The sequence below is a fragment of the Pongo pygmaeus genome, chromosome 4 (genome assembly GCF_028885625.2).
Source record: "Pongo pygmaeus isolate AG05252 chromosome 4, NHGRI_mPonPyg2-v2.0_pri, whole genome shotgun sequence".
Taxonomy (NCBI): domain Eukaryota; kingdom Metazoa; phylum Chordata; class Mammalia; order Primates; family Hominidae; genus Pongo; species Pongo pygmaeus.
This window is the reverse complement of record NC_072377.2, coordinates 16,487,803-16,513,883: the sequence shown is the minus strand read 5'-3', so window position 1 is coordinate 16,513,883 and position 26,081 is coordinate 16,487,803. Positions and strand designations below refer to the sequence as shown.

Below are 26,081 nucleotides of genomic sequence, written 5' to 3'. Positions count from 1 at the left end.
TGGGGAAGGCAAGTGAAAGATAAAATGAAATTGAAAAAAACAAAACAAAACAGGAAGCCAGAGATTGAGAGGTGTTTGGCATTCTGATGGGCACATTCCTTTCTGCCTAATGATCTTTTACAGATGCTTCAAAACCCCAGAGCCCATGTTACCTTCTCTGAGCTTTCTGTGGCTTGAGGTGACTGGGGGATCCCCTGCAGCCATTGGCCAAGTGTCTCCTCTATTCCTGGACTGTCAGGTGTTCTGGCCAGGGCTGGGGTATCTCAGTACATTTCTGCTTGGCTTGGCAAATAGTGAGTTCTCAGTCAAAATATGAATGATTGCCCTAAAGTTTAAGCAAGGGGAAGATCTCCTTAGTGAGGAAAAGCTTGTTCTTTATTAATACTATAAAACCCTTATTGATGGGAAAACTAAAGGACTGCGAGGGATTCTAGGAACTCATAGAAAGGCATTTGTTTGTTTGTTATGTTAAAATAGTATTCAAAGTAAAGGATAAAATATGAGACGGTATCATAGCTATCCCTCCCTTTCCCCATTCCTTACTGAGGATTAATGAGCTGCCAAATCTCACATAAGAGATTTACAGTTCTTTATGTCAGTGGAAAGAATTTCTTTGCACTTCAAGCAATGTGATATGCAAGCCACAACAGGATGTCAGGAAAGGAGACATGATTTGGAGTTTAACTGGGAGATGGGCCGGGCAGCAGAGCCCAGACACACTGGTGATTATTCTTCCATCAGACTTCATCTAGAAGCCTCCAGAAGTGAAGGGCTAGGGGATTTGCCTTACTCAGAGAAGTTATCAGTTAGCGCTCTGTTACCTTTGAAGAAAAATTACAGCTATGTGAACACCCACTATGTGCCCAGGCACTGTGGGATGTGGGATGTGTGTGTGTGTGTGAGTGTGTGTGTGTGTGTGTTTCCTTTAGTCCTTACCATAACCTTATGTAATAATTACTATTATACAATTTTAAAGGTGAGGAAAATAGGTTCTTTTTGCTCAAAGCCATACAGCAAAGAGATGGAGTAACAGACCCTCGATTCAAATCTGACCTCAGAGTCCAAACTCATTAGCCAGCCTACAACCTTGCAGGAAGCAAAAAAAGAAAAACAAAACAAAACAAAACAAAAACAAACAAAAAAAACCTGAGCTTTTTTTTTTTTTTTGAGGTAAATGGCCTTCCTTGGGGTTCCCTCTCTGTTGGGTTGTGCCAGGAGCTAGATTTACTTTTAAAAATTAAGTGTATTTCAAGTATTCTACAATTGAAGATAACACACGCCAACCAGACAAATAATTGACAAAAATATTTTATTCATTTTGCTATTTTAAGGGCTTTTTTTCCAGGGCCTTAAAAATAGTTTTATTGAGATGTAATTTATATGCTATAAAATTCCCCCATTTTAAGTGTACAATTCAATAATTTTTAGTAAATTTATAGACTTGTTCAACTTTTATCACCATACAGTTATAGAATATTTTATCACCCCCAAAACATTTCTCATCCTTTTAAGGGCTTTTTGTTACAGAATTCCTAAGGTAGTTGTGGGGAAAAGGAGATGGAGGAGGAGGGGTAAGGGGAAAAGGTGGGAAGGAAAGAAAGGTTGAATAATAAAGCGAAGTGAGTACTCTAGGGAATTATAGAGCAGAAAGGGGCCTTAAAGATGGTTTAATCAAAATCTTCATTTCAAAGATGAGGAAGACAAAGGGTCGAGAAGTTGGGCAGCTCAGTTGAGTTGGTGATACACGAAGAGTCTGGTTTTCTGAATTTTAGCCTGTTTCTCCTGCAGTTACCATGACACAGATATTTAGTGGTTTCAAACAACTATTTTCCTTTTGCTCACAATTTTATTGTCCGAAAGGGTTCTGCTGGGTGATTTGTCTGTGGTCAATATGGCATCTGCCTAGGATTCTTGGGCAGGAGGATGCACTTCCATGAGAACTTCGCTTACATGCCTAGTTCCTTGGTGCCCCTTGGTCTTCCTCTCCACATGGCATCTCATCTGCCAGGGCCTCTCTCATGTGTCTTGAGATTCTCATGGCATGGTGGTTTCAGTAATTCTTATGTGGCATGACTTTTAAAAGAGGGGAAACAGAAACTGCCAGGTCAGTTAAAATCTGTGTTTGGAATTGACACAGAGCCACTTCTGCCATATGCTGTTGGTCAAAGCATCCCCTATATTCTAAGGGGTGGAGAAATGGGCACGGCTTCTTGATGGGGAATGGCAAGAGCCACATGGCAAAAGAGCACATGGACAGGATGTATTATTTTAACTGTCTTTGGAAAATACAGGAAGCAAGAACAGGACTAGGCAGGTGAACATCTCTGCAACATCCTTCCACATTTAAACCTGGTTCTTTCTTGTGATTTTGTAATCGTCATTGCCTTGTAGGATAAAATTGATACTCCATAGTTAATCCTAGAAACCCCCTTCAAGCTTGCTCACGTGGATTCTACTCTCTAGCAACAAGAAAACCCCAGTATTTCCCAAACACACTGACTCCTGTGCACATACTTCTCCTTGTCTGTCCTTCACCTCCCCAGGTCCTTGGCTGTCTCTCCACCTAGCCAGCTCTTCTGACCCATCCTGTCAAACTCAGCTCAAGTGCTGATGACTTGATGACCACGGCAGATGCAGTTTCTCCATTCATCAAGCACCATATTCACTTTTCTCTATGAGTGCATACCAAGCTGTATTGTGATTTTTAGACTTTTGTGGAGTTTTTTTTTTTTTTTTCTGCCTGGGCAGTGATCTCATGGTGACTTCTGTAGGTTCTGTCATGTACCAGACATCTGATAAGTTGCATGTTGTATGAATACATTTATACATATTACATGCTTAAAGGGGTCAGAATTCCACATGTATTTTTACATTGGTGGTGTTAAGACAAGATAGTTCCCTTGACCCCTTCGTGGGACTTGTGAAAGGGTGGCTCCCTTACTCAGCCAACAATGCTCAAACCACTTGCAAGAGGGGGAGCATGCAGGTGAGTGGGAACAGGAGCCAGGGCAAGTGCCTTTGGGTCCTGGCAGGATCAAACCCCGAACTGGCCCAAAGCAACCATTAAACAGCTCAGTGGAAAGTCAGTGTGACAGCCTCTTGACCTGCACCTGGGTCTTTGTCCAGTGCCCAAGAGGAATGAGGTCACACAGACTTGAAACATGGTGAATGTGGAGATTTTATTGAGCAGTGGAAGTGGCTCTCAGCGGGATGGGGAGCTGGAAATGGGTTGGAGTGGGAAAGCAGTCTTCCCCTGGAGTTTGGCTGTCTGTGGCTGAACTCCTCTCCGGCCATAGTCTCTGATATCCAGTTGCTGCTTCTCTAGACATTCAGACACTTCTCTCTTCTGTGTGTGTGTGTTGAGTCTGGGGTCTGGGGTTCTTATGGGCACAGGACAGAGGGCGTGGTAGACCGGAAGGCAACATTCAGGCAGGAAAACAGGGATGTGAAGTTCTCATTTAGGATCACAAGTCCAGGTTTGAGGGTGAAGTCCTCTCCAGGGACCCCACCCTCTTCTATCCAGTATTTCCCTGCCTCCTGTACGTATCAGTGTCATCTTACAGTGTGACTTTAACCAAGAACTGAGTCAAAGCCTAGTTCTATGTAGTAGCAGACACTGCACGTTCAACTCAGCTTAATGGGCTATGTTTTTTCTGTTACTGACTCAGCCACCTTATGATCTTATAGCCATTGTTTCATTCCTCAGAACCCCAATTAAGGAAGGAGACCAATGCATGGAGGCATCAACATACAATTATTCTAAGATATACCAAATGTCATTTTATAAAGAACATTGAGGTCCTTATGAGAAGAATTACCTGCTCGGTAGCAGTGCCAATTCACAGCTCTCTGCTTGTCCCAACATAGTATGCTGCCTCCCTGTAGCCAAGAGAAGCCACTTTGTAAAAGATTCTGCATAAATTTCATGCAAGGGCTAATCTGCCTCATGCTATGGTCCGTAATTACTAACAGTGTTGTTCTGACTACCAGGAGAAATTGCATTGGCCTACATGAACTGAAATATTTCATGTAGGTCATTGCTTTCAATGAAAATTCTGCTCCAAAATTCTGCTCCAAAAGCAAGGTTGAAAACAGCAATAGTCTGTTGAGAGTTTAAATAAGCTCCTTTAGCAAAGATAGCTTTCAACTCCTGGTGGAGAGAACAAGTAAATCTAGTTATGACCGCCTACTAATTAGTTAGATAGGGCTCCCCTGGGGAGTCTGTATTTAAACATAATTAATACTGAATATTGAGAGGAGTAATGAAATAAAAATGCGTCACATGCAGACACACTTTTAATTCATATGGAGCAAAATCTAGTTACTAAGCCTAATCATATTAGACCATTGACACTTGGGGAAGATTTCCCTGATTTGAAATAATAGCTAGCACCTGCTTTTGTTATGAGACAATTAAAACTGAGAAGGAGAAGGCAGCATAAATTGAAAACTGAAAAACTAAAATGCATTTTTTTTTTTTTTTTGAGATGGAGTCTCGCTCTGTCACCCAGGCTGGAGTGCAGTGGCAGGATCTCAGCTCACTGCAAGCTCCGCCTCCCGGGTTCACGCCGCTCTCCTGCCTCAGCCTCCTGGGTAGCTGGGACTACAGGAGCCTAAAATGCATTTTTATTTCAACTTTTAGGCTGTTAAATCTGGACTGATAAGCCGCTGTCAAATATGAAAATCTACAACAATCAAATAGGAGATAACATGGAGAGATGAGATGTGGATGGTTCTGGAAGAATTAGAGAATGCAAATAAAGGAATAAATATGCTTTTTTTTTTTTTTTTTCCCTGTGAGATCCAGAATCTTTGGTGTTTCTTCTGTGGACTCTGTACCCTGTAGTCAGCAAATTAATGCTTGCAAGTCAGTCCAAATAGTTGTTGCTCCTGTTAATACTCAGTTATTCAGGGATTTTTCTCAGTTAGACATAACCTTCTTTGTAAGACGCTTACCCTGTAGTTGCTAAATTACTCTGTACCCTATAGTTGCTAAATTAATGCTTGCTAGTCAGTCCAAATAGTTGTTGCTCTTGTTAACTTCTCAGTTAGACATAACCTTCCCACTAAGCATCTTTATTCCTTCTAAGAAAACTTTTTACACCTTCTGCTGCTCTGATATACCTTCCTCCTGTGAATGGAGACAGACGGATAGGAGATTCTGGAAACAGGATTCAACTCCTGTTTCCAAAGACTTGGCACCTGGGTAAAGGGCAGCCTTTGATGGAAGGGTTTTCTTGGGTAGACACTTCTTTGTAAGGCCCATCTCACTAATGTTGTTCATGTCCTGTTCCTTGGCCACCTACAGCTGCCTCTGCCACTTAGGGTCACTCTCCACTCCACATCACTGGGCTGTACTGGTCCTGATTCTCACTTGATAACGAAACCTTCACATTGTATTAATTTTCCTCCTCCTGGAATTGAATTTTGGAACTTCCCAGGCTCATCTGGTCTCTCTGGCCCTGGCCTGGTATTCCTTTTGCTGCCTCCATGGCCTTGGGCCAGTTTTACCTTTGTTCTGATTCATCTAGGACTTTATTCTTCTGGTCCTGGAGTTAAAGGGCAGCCTCGCCTACTCCCATGCCCACTTCACTTGAGTCCAGTACCCCGAGGAAGGTGGGGAAGAATCTCCTTAGTTAGAGCGAAGTCTTCCTAGAGGCTGTCTCCTCACAGGGCTTCTTTTCTGGGGAAAGAAAATTTCTCTCCTCCTTTGCAATTCTGGGACCCAGGCACATGGTCTTGGACACTTATCCCAGGAACCCCCAGTGTAACCCATCCCTCAGGGTGCTTAATTTCGTCGTCTTGAGCAGCAAATCATACTGAGCACATTGCCATATCCTGGGTCACGGCCCTTCAAACCCCCTGGGATTTCCAGGTTTCTGGAAGAAAATTTGTATTGACGTTCTAAATTCCACACAATAACATGAAATCCTGACAGCATTCCCAAGTACACATCGGGAGCTTCCCACCCACCTCTCTGCTTTTCTGTTGGTGCCATGATTGAGTTCAAGGTATTTTAATGAACAAAATGATGATCTATGGTCAAGATACCATCCCTCAAAGGATGTGCATTACCAATAGCTGAAGAAGTGGAGGAAAGATCTTTTCACACAAGAAAGTGAGTCTGGAGCATTTTCTCATGCCTAATTCTTTTGGAAATAGCAACCAACAATTTTCTTTTTTGATTTCTATGAATTAAAATTATACTGATTAACTTCAAATGAGTGGTCTCTTTTAAAAAACTTTTTAAAAAACCAAACAAAACAAGAAGCGTTTTTTTTTTTCTGTTACTATTTTGCTCCTATTTTAACTTTTGAAGTTAAAATGGAGGAGAATGACTGTTTGAACAATGGTGAGTCTTTTTAGCCACAACTGTAATTTATATGAGTCTTATTTATTTTTGGCATTTAAAAATGTTTTTAATGAAATTACATCAGTGAAAAATCAACAAAGTGATAGTTTGCATTATAATATGTAAGCAGTTGAGGAACCCTTTTTTCCCCTCTCTTTTATGGGTTATAATGATTCTATAAAAATTTGAAACACTAAATATATCTCCATACAGTATCAAATTTCTACCATGTGGCTGATGTGACAGGAGCTGATTCATAGTTGTCATAGCCCAAATTCATATTTCTTAGAAATTAGAAATAAGTGGGTCATATTTCTTGAAAATTTGATCATCTTTCTTGAAAAATTTCCATTAGTAAACCCATTTCTAATAGGTGTGCATTCCTTGTTTAATGTTCACATCTATACTTTTCTTTTCTTCTTTTTACAAAGAAAATGGCTTTTATTAAGCTAAAAAGTGTATACATCAAAAGTGTAGAAACAGGGAAGAAGAGGTTTGGAGGATCATTTATCAAGAACACTCCAACTTTTAAAAAAATAAATCTTATATAGTTCTTTTTGAATTTTATCTAACCACAATTTGTAGATTATCTTTTTAAAAAATTAGTCAAGTCATTTATGATTTTTGTTGTTTATGTAGTATTGTTTTTGTAATTTCACTTTTCAACCTTTTGCTGCTGATATTTAAATATAATTGATCATTGTTATCTTGTATTTTTTTTCTTTTTTTTTTTTTTTTGAGATGGAGTCTCACTCTGCCTCTCAGGCTGGGGTGTTGTGGCATGATCTCAACTCACTGCAACCTCTGCCTCCTGGGTTCAAGCGATTCTCCTGCCTCAGCCTCCTGAGTAGCTGGGATTGCAGGAGACTGCCACCACACCTGGCTAATTTTTGTATTTTTAGTAGAGACAGGGTTTCACCACGTTGGCCAGGTTGGTCTTGAACTCCTGAACTCAGGTATTCCACCTGCCTCTGCCTCCCCAAAGTGCTGGGATTACAGGTGTGAGCCACCACACCCTTCCTGTTATCTTGTATTTTGAGGCTTTGCTAAATTAATTTACTAATTCTAATAGGTTTTCTTGTAAATTCCCTAGGATTTCTACGCAGATAATCATGCTATCTAAAAAGAGAGAGAGTTTTAAAGTTTTTCCTTCATAATCTTTATACTTTTCTCTTTTTGTTATTTGGTTCATTGCATTGAGTAGGACACCCAGTGCAAGGTCGAATAGAAGTAAAACAGGTGAAAATCTTTGCCTAGTTCCTGATCAGAGAAAAGATAGCATTTCCCCTCCACACAATTAGGTATGATCCTATCTGTACGTGTTTTTTAGATGCCCTTTTCAGGTTAGGGCGTTTTCTTTCTCTTCATAGTTTTCATCAAGAATGAGAGTATACCAAATGATTTTACCACATCTATTGAGAGGATATTTTTGTTTCTAATATGGTCTGTTGCATTGATTGCTATTTGGATGTTATAGTGACCTTGCATTTCTAGGGTGAACCTCACTCACTCATGCTGCACTGTTGTTTTTATATATTGCTGGATTCAATTTGCTAATATCTAGTAGAGGATTTCTTCTCATCCATGCTCATAAAGAATATTGGCCTGAAATTTGTCTTTTCTTACAATGTTTTTGTCAGGTTTTGGTATCAGTGTTGTGTGGCCTTATAAAATGAGTTGGAAAATGTTCTGTCCTCCTCTCTTTTCTGAGACAGAATATGTCAGATTGATAAAATGTTGTCTTTAAATGCTTTATAACATCTGATGAAACTGGTCCTGGAGGTGTTTGTTATCTTGTTTGTGGAAGGCTTTTGATGACAACTTCTGTTTCTATGTAGAATTATTCATACGTTCCATTTCTTCTTGAGTCAGTTTTGGTAATTAAGTTTTCCAAGGAAGTTACCTATTTCCTTTATGCTCTGGGATTAATGGGCATACAGTTATTTATAGTATCTCCTTGTTGCTCTTTCCGTCTTTAGGATCAGTTATTATATTCCTCTTTCATTTAACTAATTGTTAACAGTTTTTCCAGAGAAATGGTGCTATGTTTTCTAATGATTTTCTCTAGGTTGTTTAATTTCCTCTTTCTTAGGCAAAGCAAATTCCTTTTGTCTAATCTTTAGCTCAGCTCTGATAAGTTTGTGAAAATGCTTTTCTAGCAGAAAAGACTCATACCAAATCATGAAAATCACTTTTAATATGCAGCCTATAAATACAGCTCTACAAAGAATGGGCGTATAATTAACTGAATTTTCTATCTACATGTCAACTTGATTACACATTGAGATGTTTTCTGCCAGCATTTCAAATCCCAACTTTAGTGTTGCAATTTGTACACCATCTAAAGATGACTGAATGTAAGTTTTAGCTAAATTCATTTTCTGAAGAGGACACCTCTTAAGAGCAGGTGTTCTCTCCTGTGACACTGTTGAGTAATCCCACCTGTCATAGCGCACAGTATAAATCATCATACTACAAATCTATTAACTTATGATTCATTCTGGCCTGCTTTGTAAAAACAAAAATGAAACAGTACCCGAGACTGAATGATTTAAGGCACCCTGAACAGGTCTTCTCTCCCTCGGAGTTCAGCCTAGTTCCCTCTGAGCATGTGCTATTTTCAGAGAGGAAATTTGTTCCTAAATTGAGAAGGTTTATTAACTCTTTCAGACAACAGAAAGGTCCACCTTTTTCTAAATAGCTTCTTAGAGACCTGATGGAGTGTATGTCTTTCTCAAGTGCTTAGCTTACTGGCTGGAAGGGATTTGTACAGGAAGAGACTTGGAGTATCCTGTCATTTCCTTAAAGAAAATTCATAGCTTTTTCTTCCCTCCTTTATTCTCTGAAGGCAGTAATAAACCTCCACTAATTAGTCACACTTCATTGATAAGAACACAGTATTTGCCTGGTTTCACAGCAATCTGTGGAAATTATTGGAGTGCTTTTCTAATTTCTCATGGAGAATACTCCACTAACACGGAAACTCCCACACAAAGATACCCAATTCTGGGCCATGTACATTTTCAGAATCTTTGTAGGACTGGTGGACCCTATTGATACATCTCTAGGCACTTACATGTAAAGAGAATATTACATAATTTCCAATGTGAGTTATTTAATTTCTCCCAAAATTTCATTAAAATTAAAGAGATATAACTCCTTGAGCTTGTCGTCTTCGTGTTAAAATTAAAAACTGCAGCTTTCAGATTCAAGAAATATTTGGAGATGCCATTTAGAAAGGTATGAGTCAGATTTTGGAACTTTGTTGGACTGCTTTTGCAGGTGTTGAATTTTTTCCATTGCCACAGCCACCTTTCAAATAGGTATGACTGAGCCCGTGTTGTTTTTCCTTTCAGATACAGGATGTGTCAGTTTAAGTAGGGAATTAAGGAGTGAGAGCAGAGAGAGTAGGCGGAGAGAAGGGCATTTTAGAAAGAACTGAGGCTTTGGAGACAGATTTGAGTTCTCACTTCTTGACTAACTGGTGGCTTGGCCAGAGTGGATCTTTATCCCATAGGCACTGACAGGATGGATGCAGAGAATGCAAATTTGGCAGTTGGATGAGTGGTGGAAACTAAAGTCAGAATTCCATGTATTTCCAGCATTTCCTGGGTGTACTCAGCTCTGTGGTGCACAGGAGGGGGCATGAGACTCAGCTTCTGCCACCGGGAAACCTGCAGTCCAGGGACAATGGGGACGGACACGGCTATCTGGGATTTGAGTGTGAAGGAAGGAAGCCAGCTTTCCCCAGAAGTATAAATAGTGGACAGTGGGGGCCCAGATGGAAGGATCCTGTTTAGGAGAGGAAGTGCAAGAGAGGGTGGCTCTTTAGAAGAAATGGCATTAGTGCCAGGTATGGACAGATGGATCAGTTGAATAAAGAGGAGGCAGACATTGCATGCTGAGGAAAGAGCGTGCTCAAAGACACAGAGGGACCAAAGTAAACAGTGCATTTGGGAGAATAAAAAGAAGTCATATGAAGCTGAATTGAGGGGTCTCCCTCCCTCCTTCCCTTAGTTCCTTCCTTCCTTCCTTCCTTCCTTCTTTCCTTCCCTCCTTCCCTGCTCCTTTCCTCTCTTCCTCTTAATCGCCCTCCGTCCCTTTTTGATCCTTCTGCCAGACGCTGAGGATATGTGCTGAACCAAACATTTAGCCCTCCTCGCTGAAGCTTAGAGGGGCAGCTCCCCTTGCAAACGTTTAGCCCTCCCCACTGAAGCTTAGAGGGGCAGCTCGCCTTGCAAGCATTTAGCCCTCCTTGCTGAAGCTTAGAGGGGCAGCTCGCCTTTCAAACATTTAGCCCTCCTCACTGAAGCTTAGAGGGGCAGCTCGCCTTGCAAACATTTAGCCCTCCTCGCTGAAGCTTAGAGGGGCAGCTCGCCTTTCAAACATTTAGCCCTCCTCACTGAAGCTTAGAGGGGCAGCTCGCCTTGCAAACATTTAGCCCTCCTTGCTGAAGCTTAGAGGGACGTCTCCCCTTGCATTAGGAATGAACCCCGGGGAATTACTCTGAGGAGCAGGGAATGACTCACAGCTTCAAGTTCAGCTAGAAATCTCTCTCAGTAGCCTAGAGAAGACAGACTGGGAAGCTTCATTAGGAGAACTGTCATGGCACTGCAGAGACGGGGTGTATGCCATTAATTGTTATCAAAGCTCTTGGTGGAATTATTACATAGTCTAGTATAAGTGGTAAAAGCATGAACCTGGAAGCCAGACTACCTGGGTTTGTACCTCAGCTCCAGTCCTCACTGGATGTGTAACCTTGGGCATGTTATTTAACTTCTCTCTACCTCAGTTTACTTACCTGTAAAATGGGGATAACAATAGTAATTCCCTCATAGAGGAGTTGTGGGAATTAAATGACTTAATACAAATAAATAACTTCTTAGAAAAGTGTCTGGCATGTATCAGTCCTGTACAAATAGAAGCTATAATTATTAAATTTAGTAAATTACTAAATTACTTCTTCTAGTGTACTAAATGAAGGTGAACTTTCAAAAGAGGTGCCAGTTGGTCCCACTTTTGCTGGAAACAGTAGATGAAATTGTTTGTTTTGTAGAAGTAAACAGCTTTTCAGGAATATGAAAGAATCACACATATTCAACTATTACGGAAAGAAAGAAAGCAGTAGCAACTATTTAAAATCAATCTGGCTATTGTTATATTACTTTTCTTTCCAAATGTGGGAAGAAAGTTAAATGCAACACACACACACACACATGCGCACACACACACGTACACACAGACACACACACTCCTATGTATCTCTTTAGAGGAGACAGTGAAATATTTCGCTGAAAAGTTTTGGAAATAATCTCACAAACTTAAATCCTGGCCTTTGGATTATTTCCAAAACATATGGATATAACACTGGGGTAGACAGAGAAGTCCCACGAGACTTATTTTCTACTTTTATCATCGAAGCAAATGGCCCATTAACACAGCTCCTTCAGGCTGAGCCCATTAGATAATGCACGCCCTCCAAGGACAAGGACACTGGGTGAGTGTTTTCTACTGGTCGAAGGCAGAATTATTTCTTCTAGCGGAAGAATGAGAACAACCCTCCTTTTTGCACATAATGGTAGATATAAGAAAGCACCATATATAGTGGGCAGAGAAATTACCAAGATGATAGCTGTCTTCAAAGGGAAATTCCTGTGTTTATAATTGAGTTTAGTAATTTTGGTTTCAGTAATGATGTGTCCCCATTAACTATTCAAAAATGATGTTAATTTTAAGGTTCATCAGTATATGAGGAATGCCTGTTTACTTGTAAACACATTTGCATATTTGCATTATTAGCAGAGTGATATAAAACCAAAAAAAATTTCAGGGAGCTCACTATAGATTTTGTACAATTTAACCTTCTTTAAAAAATAATCTTCAAAAATCCCAAATTATTTCTTATATTTACAACAAAAATAATTTCTATGATGACAGTGAATAGTTAAGCTTCCCAGTGCACTGTAATCAAGGGTTGTTCTTTTTTCCTTGCCTCCAGACATAATCTTAAACACTTCCATTCCAAACTGCCAAGCATTTGAATTGTACACAAATTTAAATTTGCTGTCACCAAAACAAGTGTGAAGCGTCCCTGTTTCTTGCTTCTGGTGAGCCTCTCCCTTCATTCATTCACCCTCCTCACCTAGGAGCAGCCACACCTCGTGTGTCAGAAGCATGCCATACAGAAAATGGAAGAGGCTGGCACCTCAGGGTCAGTGCATGGCCACTCGATTTCCTGGGTCCCAGGAAACACTACAGCCAATGCATCCAACCATCGCTTCCATCTTGCCAAATCCAAGCATTCAGTAGGGCCTAGCCACACTATGTCTGCAGACACCATGGTGAATTATCATGCAAGGAGGCTTGGATCAATTAATCAGTAGGCCTAATTGAAGCCAAATATAATTCATTATGCAGTTTTGAGCTATTCAAATTTACTCCCCTAAGATTACATCATAGACTTATTGGCAAACCGAAAATAGATATCAGTAAAGTCTCTTCTTGGTGAATCCTTGTTACTCCCCTTTGGTTACCTAGGACTCCTCCAGTTTTGGCATACACATTTTGTACATGCGGCCTGCCATATGAAAGTCAAACACACACACACACACGCCGCATGGACTTAAAGGATGCTTTGTTTTTCATCTATCTGATGTGAGTAATAAATTGCTAAAGGGTAAAGTAACGTGTATAGACATGGTAGCACCCATTTAGGTTGGTTGATAGCTATTTTCTTCGTTGCTCACCGTATTGCATTTAAAACAAATTTTAATGAGCATCAAAACTGAACAAGAACAAGAAATACTGACACTTCACATCTGTTTGGTGACACCAGATTTAAAATGGTTAAAGATATGAAGGCCTGGCAGTTTGGAATAAATGTACTTAAAATTATGTCAGGAAATGAGGAATAAAACAACTTCAGACACATCTTGGAATACAGCCTTGATTCATTTGTAATGACAAAATAATATCAACTAGTTTAATTATTTTTAATTTTCTTTATTTTACTTTAAGTTCTGGGATACAGATGCACAACGTGCAGGATTGTTACATAGGTATACATGTGCCATGGTGGTTTGCTGCACCCATCAACCCGTTATCCAGGTTTTAAGCCTCGCAGGCATTAGGTATTTGTCCTAATGCTCTCCCTCCCCTTTTTCCCCACCCCCCAACAGGCCCCGGTGTGATGTTCCCCTCCCTGTGTCCATGTGTTCTCATTGTTCAACCCCCACTTATGAAATAGTTTAATTATTATTCATTCAGAACTGTAAAAGCACAAACCAATTCTCACTAAATTAATCTTTACATTAAAATGAATGGAAATCTCTTTCTCACAGTATTTCATCAAACTTTGTTGTTTGGTTCTGTTTTTTAAAAGAAAAATAAGGTAAATGACTTTAGAGAATGAAATATTTCAAATGTATGTTGGTATTTAATCTAATTTAACAAATGTAGAATTTAATAGAATCGTGAATATGCAATGTCACATACATACTTAAAAATGTTACATGTAAATTATTTATTTATGGTATGTGTATGAGAGAGAGAGAGTGTGACAGACAGACAGACAATGAGGGAGAGAGGATCAGTGTCATAAACTTGCCATTTGGGGATGCATAAGTTCAGATTGAAGGTAAGTAAAGAGTTTGACGAAATTTCAGATTCATCCGATGGACACTGATTGCTTAAGCTCATTTTTTTAAAGATTTAAAAAACTGTTTAAGAATTCTTCTGAGAAGCCATATGTTGCCATAGCCGGAGCTCTTCCACATGGGATGAGTAAATTATGCAGGTTGTTTTGAGTTTCATGGTTTACTGGCAAACCTTAATAACAATTCTGGTTTCGTTTCTGCTTCAATTATGCAAAAGTGAGAACATGATTAATTAATCCTCTCCAGTCAATAGCAGTCTTGAAGGATTTTTGATCATTTGTACTGTAAATTCTTTTGAATATTGATACTTAGGGCACCAAATTATTTGCCCCACTGAAGAGTACATGCTGAAAATGGTTGTGAGTTTCAAAGATTACTTCCTGTAGGTACAAATTCTAAATCTTGACAAAAATACTTCATGGCTTACCCATTAGATAATAAAAAGTCAGTAATATCTGAGTATATAGAATGTACCAATAACAGATAATGCACAATTTTATACTTCCCTTATGATTATTCTAGTGTGTTATCTTAAATGACTTTTTCAATGATGTTCTTATATAACTTACTTGCTTTTTACATTTTTTCCTGCAAAAACAAGAGACAGTTCCCTCTTTTTGCAGTAGCCAAATGTATTAAGAGCAAACTAAATTACCAGATAGAGAAGTTCTCACTATGTATGGTCAGAGTGTATTTAATTTCATTCATGCATGAAAGATAATAATGTGATTTCCAGGTACTAAATATTCCTTAGCCATTCACACTCAGTACTATTATCTGGAATCAAACTAGATTAAACTTACAGAATGGTGAATTACTGAAAATAATGAAGTTAAGGCAAGTCATTAATCTTTATCTGCTTCTCTATTTTTTATAGCATGGACGAAATGAAAAAATTCATTTGGGGGCTCATCAGATTTCAAAGGGTCTAACATTATGAAAAGAAACACAGGACTGAAAATGTTTTTTTTTCTTTTTTAATTATACACAGCACCTTTCTTACATGCCTCTGTTTTTCTTTTAGTGGCAGAGCATTTCTATAACACTGGTTGAGAAAGTTCAGATGATTGCTGTAATCCTAGGATCCCTGTTCTTAATAGCCAGTGTGACTTGGCTCCTCTGGTCAGCCTTCAGCCCCTATGCAGTGTGGCAGAGGAAGGACATCCTTTTTCAGATCTGCTATGGAATGTATGGTTTTATGGATCTAGTGTGCATAGGTAAGACCATGACCTTCAATGTTAACACACTGTCAGTAATCCATTTCTTTCAGCGATTACGTTTTCACCACTCGGATCTAATAGAGAATGTTGTGGATTGACTTATCTCAGTTCTCCAGTTAATGAATTAGCTGTGGTTCACGATTGGGCTGCTTTTCTAAGAAAGCATAGCATCTATATTCCCGTGTAGTTTGAAAAAATATTAACAGGATAATGCCCATTTAAAGTGAGATATTGTGCAACTGAAAGAAAGGAGGAAGGGTTGAAGAAATTATTTGGAGTGAGTGATATAAAGAGAGTCATTTATTTCTAAGGAATAAGAGCAAACCAATTTCCCTTTACAAAGCTGGGGAAGTCTTGGCTGATGCAAATGGCGGTACTGTATTGTGCGTTTGGGGAGAGGACAGACATCTCGATGTCTTACGTCATGATGACTGTGCAGATTCTCTGAGGGCAGAAAAGGGCCCCTTGGAAGGTTATGGACTTGGGGACTGTTTTCCTTGCTGGCCTGTGTCTCTTTGTTTTACTTAATAAATTCAGTGACTTAGAAGAGAAAAAGTATCGAACACTTTAGCTAAAATAAACCCTACAAAAAGGTTACTTCTGTGTTTCATTTGATTCATCTGTTGTTCCCTAGTACTGTGAGAAAAAGGAAGCCAATCATGCAGCATTTATGTGGCATGTGTGAGGTGCACAGGCATCGCGATGGTGACTAGTTGGCGAGGGGTAGAGCGGTGTGGGTGGCTGTAGGGAGGTACCATGGCATTGGGAGCATTTTCCTGCTCTGATGTGGCAGAAATGCACAGGCTCCACCAAGATCTACTGAATTAGGAACTTCAGGGGTGGGGCCCAGCCATCTGGGTTTTACAGCCCCTCCGAGGTTCTGATGCATGCTGAAGCTTGAGGACTACCAGCTTCAGCGGATGGATGCTAAGCTTGGGATCAAGAGACTTGGTTTCTAATCCAGGCCTCTGCTAGGGCAGGTCACCTTCATCCCTCCATACTTCTGTTTTCTCACCTATAAAAATGCAAAGGATAATTCCAACCATGCAAGTCTAAATAAAGGAAATAATGATTATAAAACAATTATGTTATTAATTAGAAGTTGTAGATTAAGTATATTTGAGTAAGTTGGAAACATTGAATAACTTTGAGATCACTTCAACTTAATGCCTCTACTTACTAGAGCTTTAATTTGACTAGCAATTTTAATATATTCAGTCATTTTTTTCCAAAAGAATTCTATAAATGTTTAAAATATGATCAGCATGATTTTTTTTTTTTTACTTTTTTCTTTCCTCCTTTCTCACTAGTGCAAGTCTAATAGGAAAGAAAATGATCAAATTTCAGGCCAGAAAGAAAAAAATAAAAGAGCAAAATGTTTTGAATAATATATAAACTGAAGAGATGTTGCCTGAATAATTGAGCTAATCATGTATATGAACAGTTTGCATGAAATGTGATAATGCATATGAAAGCGTTTGGAAGTTCTAAATCTTTATTCAAATATAATCTCTAGGGCATTGCTCTAATAAAGAAGAATCACAAAATTGATGCACAAATTGAATCCCTTAACACATTCAAAGACTGTTTATTCTGTCTTTCAGCATGAATGATATAAAATGAGGTGTTCCATTGATATTAAAAAGGGAGATGCAAAATAAAAGAGCCAGTTAGCTCCCAATCCAACCTGGAAAGGAAAAAAGTCCAGTTGACTTTCTTGCCCTCAATGTAAACACTCAAAAAGACCATGCATTTCCTGGTCAGGAAATGATTTTTTTTTTTAAATTTCACAACTTGCATTTAGTGCTGAGTTATTATATCTTAAATTTTGATGACTAATGTTAATATTTTGATCAAGATTATTACAATTCTGGTTTCAAGAGCACAGACATATGAACAAATAATCTTTTAGTAATACATGACAATTTCAAGTTTCTCTTTTGAAATTTGAGCATTTGCCCATTTTATAAAGTCAAATTTCTTAGAAACAAAAACAGTTGCCATTTTTCTGGAGATACTTGGGAGAATGAGTATTTTATCTGAGTCTTAAATATTGACGGCACTTTTCATTGTGTTTTGGCTCATCAAATCCTAATTTTATCATTCCATGATCTATTTGTATATTGTGAAAAAACTTAAAGAATTCTGATTGAACATTGTTTATTTTACTTGGCAGTTTCACTAATTAGTCTGTCCTGGCTTGGAGAATATCTTAATTTTTTTCCCCAAGAATTGAGAAACTATTATAGTAAAGAAAGCAAAATACTCCTAGTCTACCAATAGCCAATTGGATTGCAGCCAGGAAGATCTCCTGCTAATATTTCAAATTAATTCAAATGTCTGCAAATTAAATGCAGACAGTAACAAAGATTATATTGATTGTACCTTAAATACTCCTGACTGGAAGATTTAGAGGCAGAGTTAGTGTGAAAAGCAGGTTTACAACTTTGTGTCCCATTTCCTCAGCTCAGTTTCATAAATATTTCCTAGGAACTTTCTATGTGTTGAACAGTGCTAGGTTCTGTGAATAAAAATAAGAGTCACCCACTTTCCTTCCCCAAGGAGCTCATGAGGAGGACAGGCAGGTAAGTAAGTGATTAGAATACAGTGGGATGTGCACAGTTGTGGACGTATGCACAGGAAGGGGTAGTTGAACACCAGGAGGGATGAACTCTGCGGTGCTGTGTGTAGGGAGGGGAAGGTTTCAGGCTGATTTCTTGGGGAAGCGATAGCCAAGCAGATGAACAGATACTTGGCAAATAGAGAGCTGGCCTCCTACTTGCCGTGGGAAGATGTGAGATTGGCTCCCCGTTCAAAAGATTTTAATATAATTGGAGACATCACTCTTTCCTGTCTGTCCAAGCTTTCCAAACTTGATTCTACCTAAGTAGAAGAAACAGGTTGGCAGCTTCATAAATATTATTTGAAAAAATAATTCTGAAAATCCGTAGAAGACTATTCCAGAATCCAAAAATGTTATAATCCAGGCAGTCTATGTAATGGTTAGGAGAGTTGGATTGCTAAATAGAAGTTAAGATTTGGAGAACATTTGTTTACTTGGGGAAATTTATTTACTTATTCCTAGGTACAGTGAATTTGTTTGTTGCTTTCATTCATAATTAATACATTTTCTTCTTTCCCAATACTAATTTTTTTTTCTTGCTATTAACATTTTGAGTTTGCTCAAGGGTCTAGCCACTATTATAGTTGAAACATCTAGATCAGGGCTGTTCAAAGTAACTTTCTGCAAGGATGAAAATATTCTGTATCTGTGGCATCCAATTCTATTGACAGTAGCTAAATTTGGCTATTGAGTACTTGAAATATGGCTAGTGAGACTGAGAAGTTCTGATGTTTAAGTCTTTAATCCATCTTGAATTAATTTTTGTATAAGGTGTAAGGAAGGGATCCAGTTTCAGCTTTCTACATATGGCTAGCCAGTTTTCCCAGCACCATTTATTAAATAGGGAATCCTTTCCCCATTGCTTGTTTTTCTCAGGTTTGTCAAAGATCAGATAGTTGTAGATATGCGGCGTTATTTCTGAGGGCTCTGTTCTGTTCCATTGATCTATATCTCTGTTTTGGTACCAGTACCCTGCTGTTTTGGTTACTGTAGCCTTGTAGTATAGTTTGAAGTCAGGTAGCATGATGCCTCCAGCTTTGTTCTTTTGGCTTAGGATTGACTTGGTGATGCGGGCTCTTTTTTGGTTCCATATGAACTTTAAAGTAGTTTTTTCCAATTCTGTGAAGAAAGTCATTAATTTTCAATTTAATTTAAATAGCCACAAATAGCTAGTGACTATTATATTAGACACAGATTCTACATAGTGGAATGGTAAGTGTGTAAGAGCTTGAATAACAGGTTTCCCTTTGTCTGTATAAATGGATTGCATTTCCTAAGTGATAAAGGAATTCTTTTCCAAGAGAGGTGAATAAAGTGAAATGAGTTTGAGAATTAAGAGAAGGGTGTTAAAGTATGTGTGATTGCCAAGAGTTAGACAGTGATGAAGGAGAGACATGTTTGACAAATGACTCTTTGTTACTGGACTTTTTAAGAATATTTCTGTGGATCAAATGTGAATTTAATTTTCAATCTGTACTTATTACAAAATTCACATCTGTTTTAAGGAAATTAGAATGTAAAGAGATTATATCTGGGGAGTGCTTCTACATGTTTAAATAGATGGATGATTGTAAACCAGTAAAACTGATAGAAAGGATTTAAGTCACTTTAGGATTTAAGCTAGTGGCAGTAATTTAGGGAGAAGTAACAGCTGAGGAAGCTCATGTTGGCTCCCCACTAAAAAAGATTTGCACAGTGGACAAAGGAAGATGAGCAAACTCAGAAATGAAGTGCACCTGCCCGGCAGAAGGCCTTGGGCAGAGGATTTGCTTCTTCACTCCACCCTGGACACTTTGGGAAAAAATAGAAAACCATCGTTTCCATTGACCCTTTGATTCAAGGGAAGCTAGTGCCACAAGAAGAATATGTTTATTAATAACTAAAAGTTTGAGGGACCAGAAGAGGGCCATGTGATGACAGGAGTTATTTGATTAACTTGCATCTAAAAAGTGAAGGCAGTCACCGAGTCATTTTGGCATCTGATAGAACCAGATGAGGTGAGTTCAAGTTCTGGTTAATAGAAGCAGCAAACCAAAACTCTGTTATCGTCAGTGGTATTTGCAAAATAGAGATAGTAGTGCTTGTACCAGCTCTAATCAACACCGCAAGTTAATGGCAAATCCAAGTCTGGAAATGTTTTGATCTTCCCTCAAGTACTATGGGAAGATACTGATTATGTTTATAACACTTAAAAACATGGATTGCTTTGGTCTGTTAAAATTTTTCCTAATTGTCCACATAATATATGAACACATGTGAAATTTGTATTTATAATTGTGAAATCTATAAAGTTAAAAAAAGACCACTTAACTCACACCCCCAATTCTGCTTTGCTACTCCCTTTGCAGAAATGTCCCCTTTCTACATTTTGATGTTTATCGTCCAGATTTTTTCATTAGGTTTACATGGGTTTAGGTACATGGATACTTCCACATTTTATTTATTAGTGAGATCATACTGTACATGGTGTTGAGAAAATATTCTTTTTCTCTCAATGATATAATCTAGAGATCTTTCCGTTATAACAGATGTACAACAATGTATTTAAACTTTTTTCTACTGATGAATTTGTATGTTGTTACCAATTTTTGCCTTTAGGGATCATGCTGTAAAGGACATCATTTTACATAAATATTGCTTTTAGCATAATTCTGAGAAGTGGAAAGTCTGGGTTGAGTAATAAGCTTTTTTTTTTTTTTTTTTTTTTTTTTTTGAGATGGAGTCTTGCTCTTTCGCCCAGGCCAGAGTGCAGTTGCACGATCTCGGCTCACTGCAAGCTCCGCCTCCCAGGTTCACACCATTCTCCTGCCTCAGCCTCCTGAGTAGCTGGGACTACAGGTGCCCACCGCCACGCCTGGCTAATTTTTTGTATTTTTAGTAGAGATGGGGTTTCACCATGTTAGCCAGGATGGTCTCGATCTCCTGACCTCGTGATCCACCCACCTCGGCCTCCGGAAGTGCTGGCATTACAGGCATGAGCCACCGCGCCCGGTTGAGTAATAAGCTTATGTAAATTTTGATAAGTCCTTTTACATTGCCACTGAAAAAGGCTTTATCAGTTTATCCGCCCCACCCCCCCCACTGATACATATAAGGTCCTTTTTCCTCATACCATGCCAACTATGGATATCATCACTTGTGTGACATTTTAATCAGTGTATTTAACTACATTTAACCATTCGAGTAGTTTTCTTAAAACTAATTCCATAGCTATTTAAGTTTGTGGGACAATTTTATCTAAAAAATAAAAATAAAAATGGCTCACATAGGTCATGCCAATGTGCAGCACATCCTGCCTGATGTTTTTTGGGATCGCAGGGATGCGACATGCAGGGACATAGACGAGCTCTAATCTGTAAACACTAAGAACTGATCAAGATCAGAGACCTTTGCCTCTCAAAAACCCTGCATTCTTCAGCACACTTTAGGAGTTTTTGGGTCACTTTTTAAAAAAAAAAATCTATTATACTTTTAACGCTAAGGGGATTTTATTTCTCAGTTTGTCTCTTTTTAGTGTAGAAAGTGCTCCCTGAAATTGCTTCAAGAAAAATAGCTCTCTCTGTGGCTAAAGTATTGATCCTGTTATTGCCTGTTCTTCATATTATTTTATTTCTCAAAGCCCAAGCATGGACAATGGTGGAGATATAGGCACACACACACACACACACACACACACTCACTCTGATCCCTGATTGATCCCTGATATATACCCACGAGGAACCAAAAATATCTCTCTTGAGGCTCTTTTGAAACAATGAATTAAAGTATAATGTAATTGTTTATGTTGTCTTTCTTTTGAAAGCTACAGAGATTAGGGAATTTTAAAAAATAACCTGAGATATACCAGAATGAGGATCAGATCAAAATATCTTCTTATTGTACCAGTTATATTTAATACTAAAAAAAAAAAAATTGCTCCTTCTACAGAAAGTTCACGCTCTCCAACAAACCTTTATTTTCCTGTACTTTGAAATGAAATAATTTTTCTTTAAATCCATGTAAATTCTTTTTTTTTTTTTTTTTTTTGACACAGAGTCTTGGTCTGTCACCCAGGCTGGATTGCAGTAGCATGGTCTTGGCCCACTGCAACCTCCATCTCCCAGGTTCAAGCGATTCTCCTTCCTCAGCCTCCTGAGTAGCTGGGATTACAGGCATGCACCACCACACCTGGCTAATTTTTGTATGTTTAGTAGAGACGGGGTTTCACCATGTTGGCCAGGCTGGCCTTCAACTCCTGACCTCAAGTGACCCGCCTGCCTCGGCCTCCCAAAGTGCTGGGATTACAGGCATGAGCCATCGCACCTGGCCTATGTAAATTCTTACAGTTATTATTATGGCCTTTTAAAAAATCTGTTTGTCCTATTTGATTATATATCTAGCTAGAGCTACTTTGGCACACACAAGAAAACTACTTTGAATTACCAGTTGGTAATACATTCACATTTCATTATAGAATTTCAGAATAATAAATACCATGTATTATTATGGTCTTAGAAGGATTATATTGGACATATATTTACATTTTTTAAAGTGAGGGTAATATTTTTCTCCTGCTTAACTTTGCTACTTTTTTTTTTTTCCAGATAGAGTAGCTAAAAGTTTCACGTAATCTAACATTTTATTGACACGAAACTTAAAATATACATTTACTAACTCTGTGTTGTATGAATAAATGTGAAGAATTTTGAAAATGAAATTCAGGATAATCAAACTCTGTGATCACAAATAAGTTTCCCACATGGAAGATGAATACTTGTCTATTTAAAACCAGTGTTGCTTCCCCCTAAAATGGTGCCTTTAGGTCATCATCGTCCTCGTAGTTTGCTTTCTATGAATATAAACCAACTAGAATAAGGAAAGCATAATTAAGTAAATAAATCTACTGCTAAAGAAAAAAATTCTAATCCATTTCAAACAAAATACACGTGACTTTTAGACTATCTCCTTTAAAAAATTTTTCATGCCCTCCAGTATCTCTTAGCATGATTCAGGAGTTGACAATGATTTATTAAATTATTTTAGGTTAAAAACTTACTTACTGAAAGGAAAGAGAAAGAAATTAGAATTGGAAGTTGAAATATGCCATAATTTACAGCAGAAAAAAATGAGTTTGCCCAAGACCACAGGAGAGCCTTAAGTTCATTGCCACACAGGTTCATCAACCATAGACGAGTGTGCTTGAAAGTGTAATTGTTGGTAAGGCCTTTGGATCGTTGTCGATAGGTAGCAATTTCTTAAGCTGTAAAATATTTATGAATAAATATGAAATTTATCAGGTAGTTTCAAGTGAAGAATGTAAAACTACCAAGAGAACAATCAAAATGTCCACTGAAGACGTTAGGGCCTATGTGGTTCGAGGATGTCTGAGTAGACTAAGCTCTTTCCTGGTCTCCCTGTGGAGAGCCAAGACCACCAGAATCCAGTGTGGTCTGATTCGGGGCCACTTGCACAGTGAAGATACTTTCTCTATGGGAAGTGGAGACCACAGCTGCCAACCACCAACAGCCCCGTGCATCTCAGAGCTGTACAAGCAGAGCAGCTGCACACCATTCAAAAGTGTCATCAATTTTCATCAAAAGACTTTCATCACAAGACTTTTGGAGCCCAAATCCAACCATTCGATTACCACCCAATCACCGCCACCACTACCAAGCCTGGAATCTGAGCTCCTGGGGTCACTGAGGATAGCCAAGCTCTGGAAGTTGACAGGTCAGCATTCACTCATGGAGTGGGGGTGCAGAAGGCTGCTTACCTGCTGAGGCTGACACTTTGGGTTACATGGCAGGCGAGTTGTAGGAGGTGGTGTTGCTGTGTCTATCTCATTTTGAGTTTCATGGGAAGTATTAACGTGGATGTGTCTGCATAAATCATAGGGCACGTGAAGAATGAAGCTCACTTTAAACACTGTTTAGCTTAATAACCAGGATAGTTGATTAGCCTAGTATTTCCTTTTGGAGACTTCATATCACTGCAATTTTCCCTCCAGACAGAAGTATATCACCCACCTCTGCTGCAGGAAATGCTTCTATTTCCTGATTTATAATTTGATCTGGGAACTACATCTTCCCGAGCACCACAATTTGACTACTAAGGCGACCTTTGCACAACTGCTTCTGCAGGAAGGACAGGAACATTCTTCTCCTCTTGCCCAAAGCCCTGTGAGTTTTCCTTCAAATTTCATCCCAAGTGGAGGAGCCCTGGGCTGTGAGGTTGGCCGTGCCTGGTGTCTGTTACTCGCACAGACATGACTGTTGCAGGTTGGCATGTTCTGGTAGCTCATTAGGAATCATTTCTTAAATTGAGTGGAATTCCTTTACAAGCACAGATCATTATTTCCTGGCTTCAGACTATCTTAGCATGCTTCGCGCCCCAGGAAATGCCTCAGCTTCATTTAGAGAGAGTCTGATTCAACGTGATGAGCCTGAAACACAAGCAGCAGCTTATCCTCCAACAGGAGTCCCTGCCTCGGATCCTTCATGCTTTGAGCACATACTGGGAAAGCCCCTGGAAAGCGGAGGCAGAGCAGTCCTTTGTGATGTGAAATTGTCAGAGGAGAAACAACGCTTTATCCTTTATATGCTTTGAGAAGTAAGCCATTATTTTTTCTCTTCTCTGGAGGTACAAATTATGGGCTTTTCTATGCCTTAATCATACTGATGTTCACCGATGTCTCTAAAGATTATTATCATAGTTGGTTATGAGTGATACCATTGCCTTTAAAATCCTGGGAAATAACAGAGAAGGGAACTTGTTTTTGCTACTTGCCCCTTAGTGCTGCACATGGAATGGTCTCTCAAGGCTAGTTAACCCTTTAAGGCCCCCTCAAGGGGGGAAAACACCCCAACCTAACACTTTGCTCTTATTTGACTCTGTAAAATTCAACTTCTTATGGATAAATGTTAATATAATTAGCAGAACAGCAGACCAAATGTGTTATTGTTGAGTTTCTTCTCCTCCATAGGAGATAGTGTGACACTGTCAGTTGTCTCTTTCATTGGGGGCAGTCTAGCCAAAACAGCATTAGTAATCTGTCGAGCCAACATTCATTGCGTATTTACCATGGTGCTGAGCCTGGAGTGCAGGATAGAGGTATAAACAGAACAAGCCTTGGCAAATTGCAGCCCGAGGGCCAAATGCAGTCCACCGCCTGTGTTTGTACAGCCCAGGATCTAAGAATGGCTTTTACATTTTTAAATGGTTGAATACATTTTTTAAAATATTATTTTATGACATGTGGAAATTGTAGCGAATTTAAACTTTGGTGCCTTTGGATAAAGTTGTACCAGGATGCAGCCATATCCATGTATTTATGTGCTGTTGATGAGAAGTTGTGACAGTGAATGAAAGGTTAGCACAGCCTGAAAGATTTACTATCTGGCCCTTTACAGAAAAGGTTTGTGGAGCCCTGGAATATAACAATTCTCTACTTTCCACCTGAGGAAGAGGAGACAGCCAGGGAACTAAGCAATTATAGCCTGAAAGTGCCAGGAGAGAAATGTATGTGGGAGCTAATGGGGGAGGTTAATTACACTTAGGACCAGCAAAGTCTATGGGGGAGAAGAATTTTAAGGAAGAGCAGGAATTAGGATGGGGCCCTGAGACAGGCAAATGCCTAGACCTAGTAACGTATGAAGTCCTGTCATTTTGAAAGACATCGTATGAAATCTGGTATGGCAAGAACAAAAGATGTTTGTTGAGGCATAGCAGTAAGGAAAAGGAGCCTGTGGGTGGAGCTCGGGAGGGAGACTGGACTGAATGCTCAGGAAGCCCCAGAAGGATCCCTGAATGTGGCTGATAAAGCTTAATATTAAAGAGAGGTGTTTGATAGTGTGGAAGCATAAAGGACAGTGGGGATGAAAAAGTGAGAAATATAATAACCCAGGTAAGTGATTAGGCCTGCATTAAGACTGCTGGGAAGCTGCTAGAATTAAAAGGGATTAATCACAAGATATGGTGATCAGCTGGATGGAGGTAGGATGGAAGGGGTTGGGGGGCTAAGAGCAAGAGGCCCTCAAGTGTCATTCACAGAGGCTGATTGGGAGATGGGCCATCAGTTGCTAAAACACTGGCTATCAGAAGAGGGCTAAGGGAGAGAAAGGTCATAGGCTCATTCTGAATGTTTTCTTTTTGCAGAGTTTCTGGGGAATCCAAGTGGATGTGGCCAGTGTGCACCCAGATTTAAGGGTCTGGAACTCAGGCTAGAGATTGGAACTGGAGATTTGTATCTGGTA

The 26,081-nt window shown here is 39.1% G+C and overlaps 1 protein-coding gene across 1 annotated transcript in view; it reads left to right on the top strand.

Annotated features, from left to right (window-relative positions):
* The window catches only part of MARCHF11 (membrane associated ring-CH-type finger 11), a 113,087-nt gene that overhangs the window by 73,423 nt on the left and 13,583 nt on the right, over nucleotides 1-26,081 (top strand). The window contains exon 3 of the mRNA XM_054489485.1: nucleotides 15,032-15,224. Within this exon, the coding sequence (XP_054345460.1) occupies nucleotides 15,032-15,224 (193 nt within the window). The remainder of the gene's footprint in view (nucleotides 1-15,031; nucleotides 15,225-26,081) is intronic.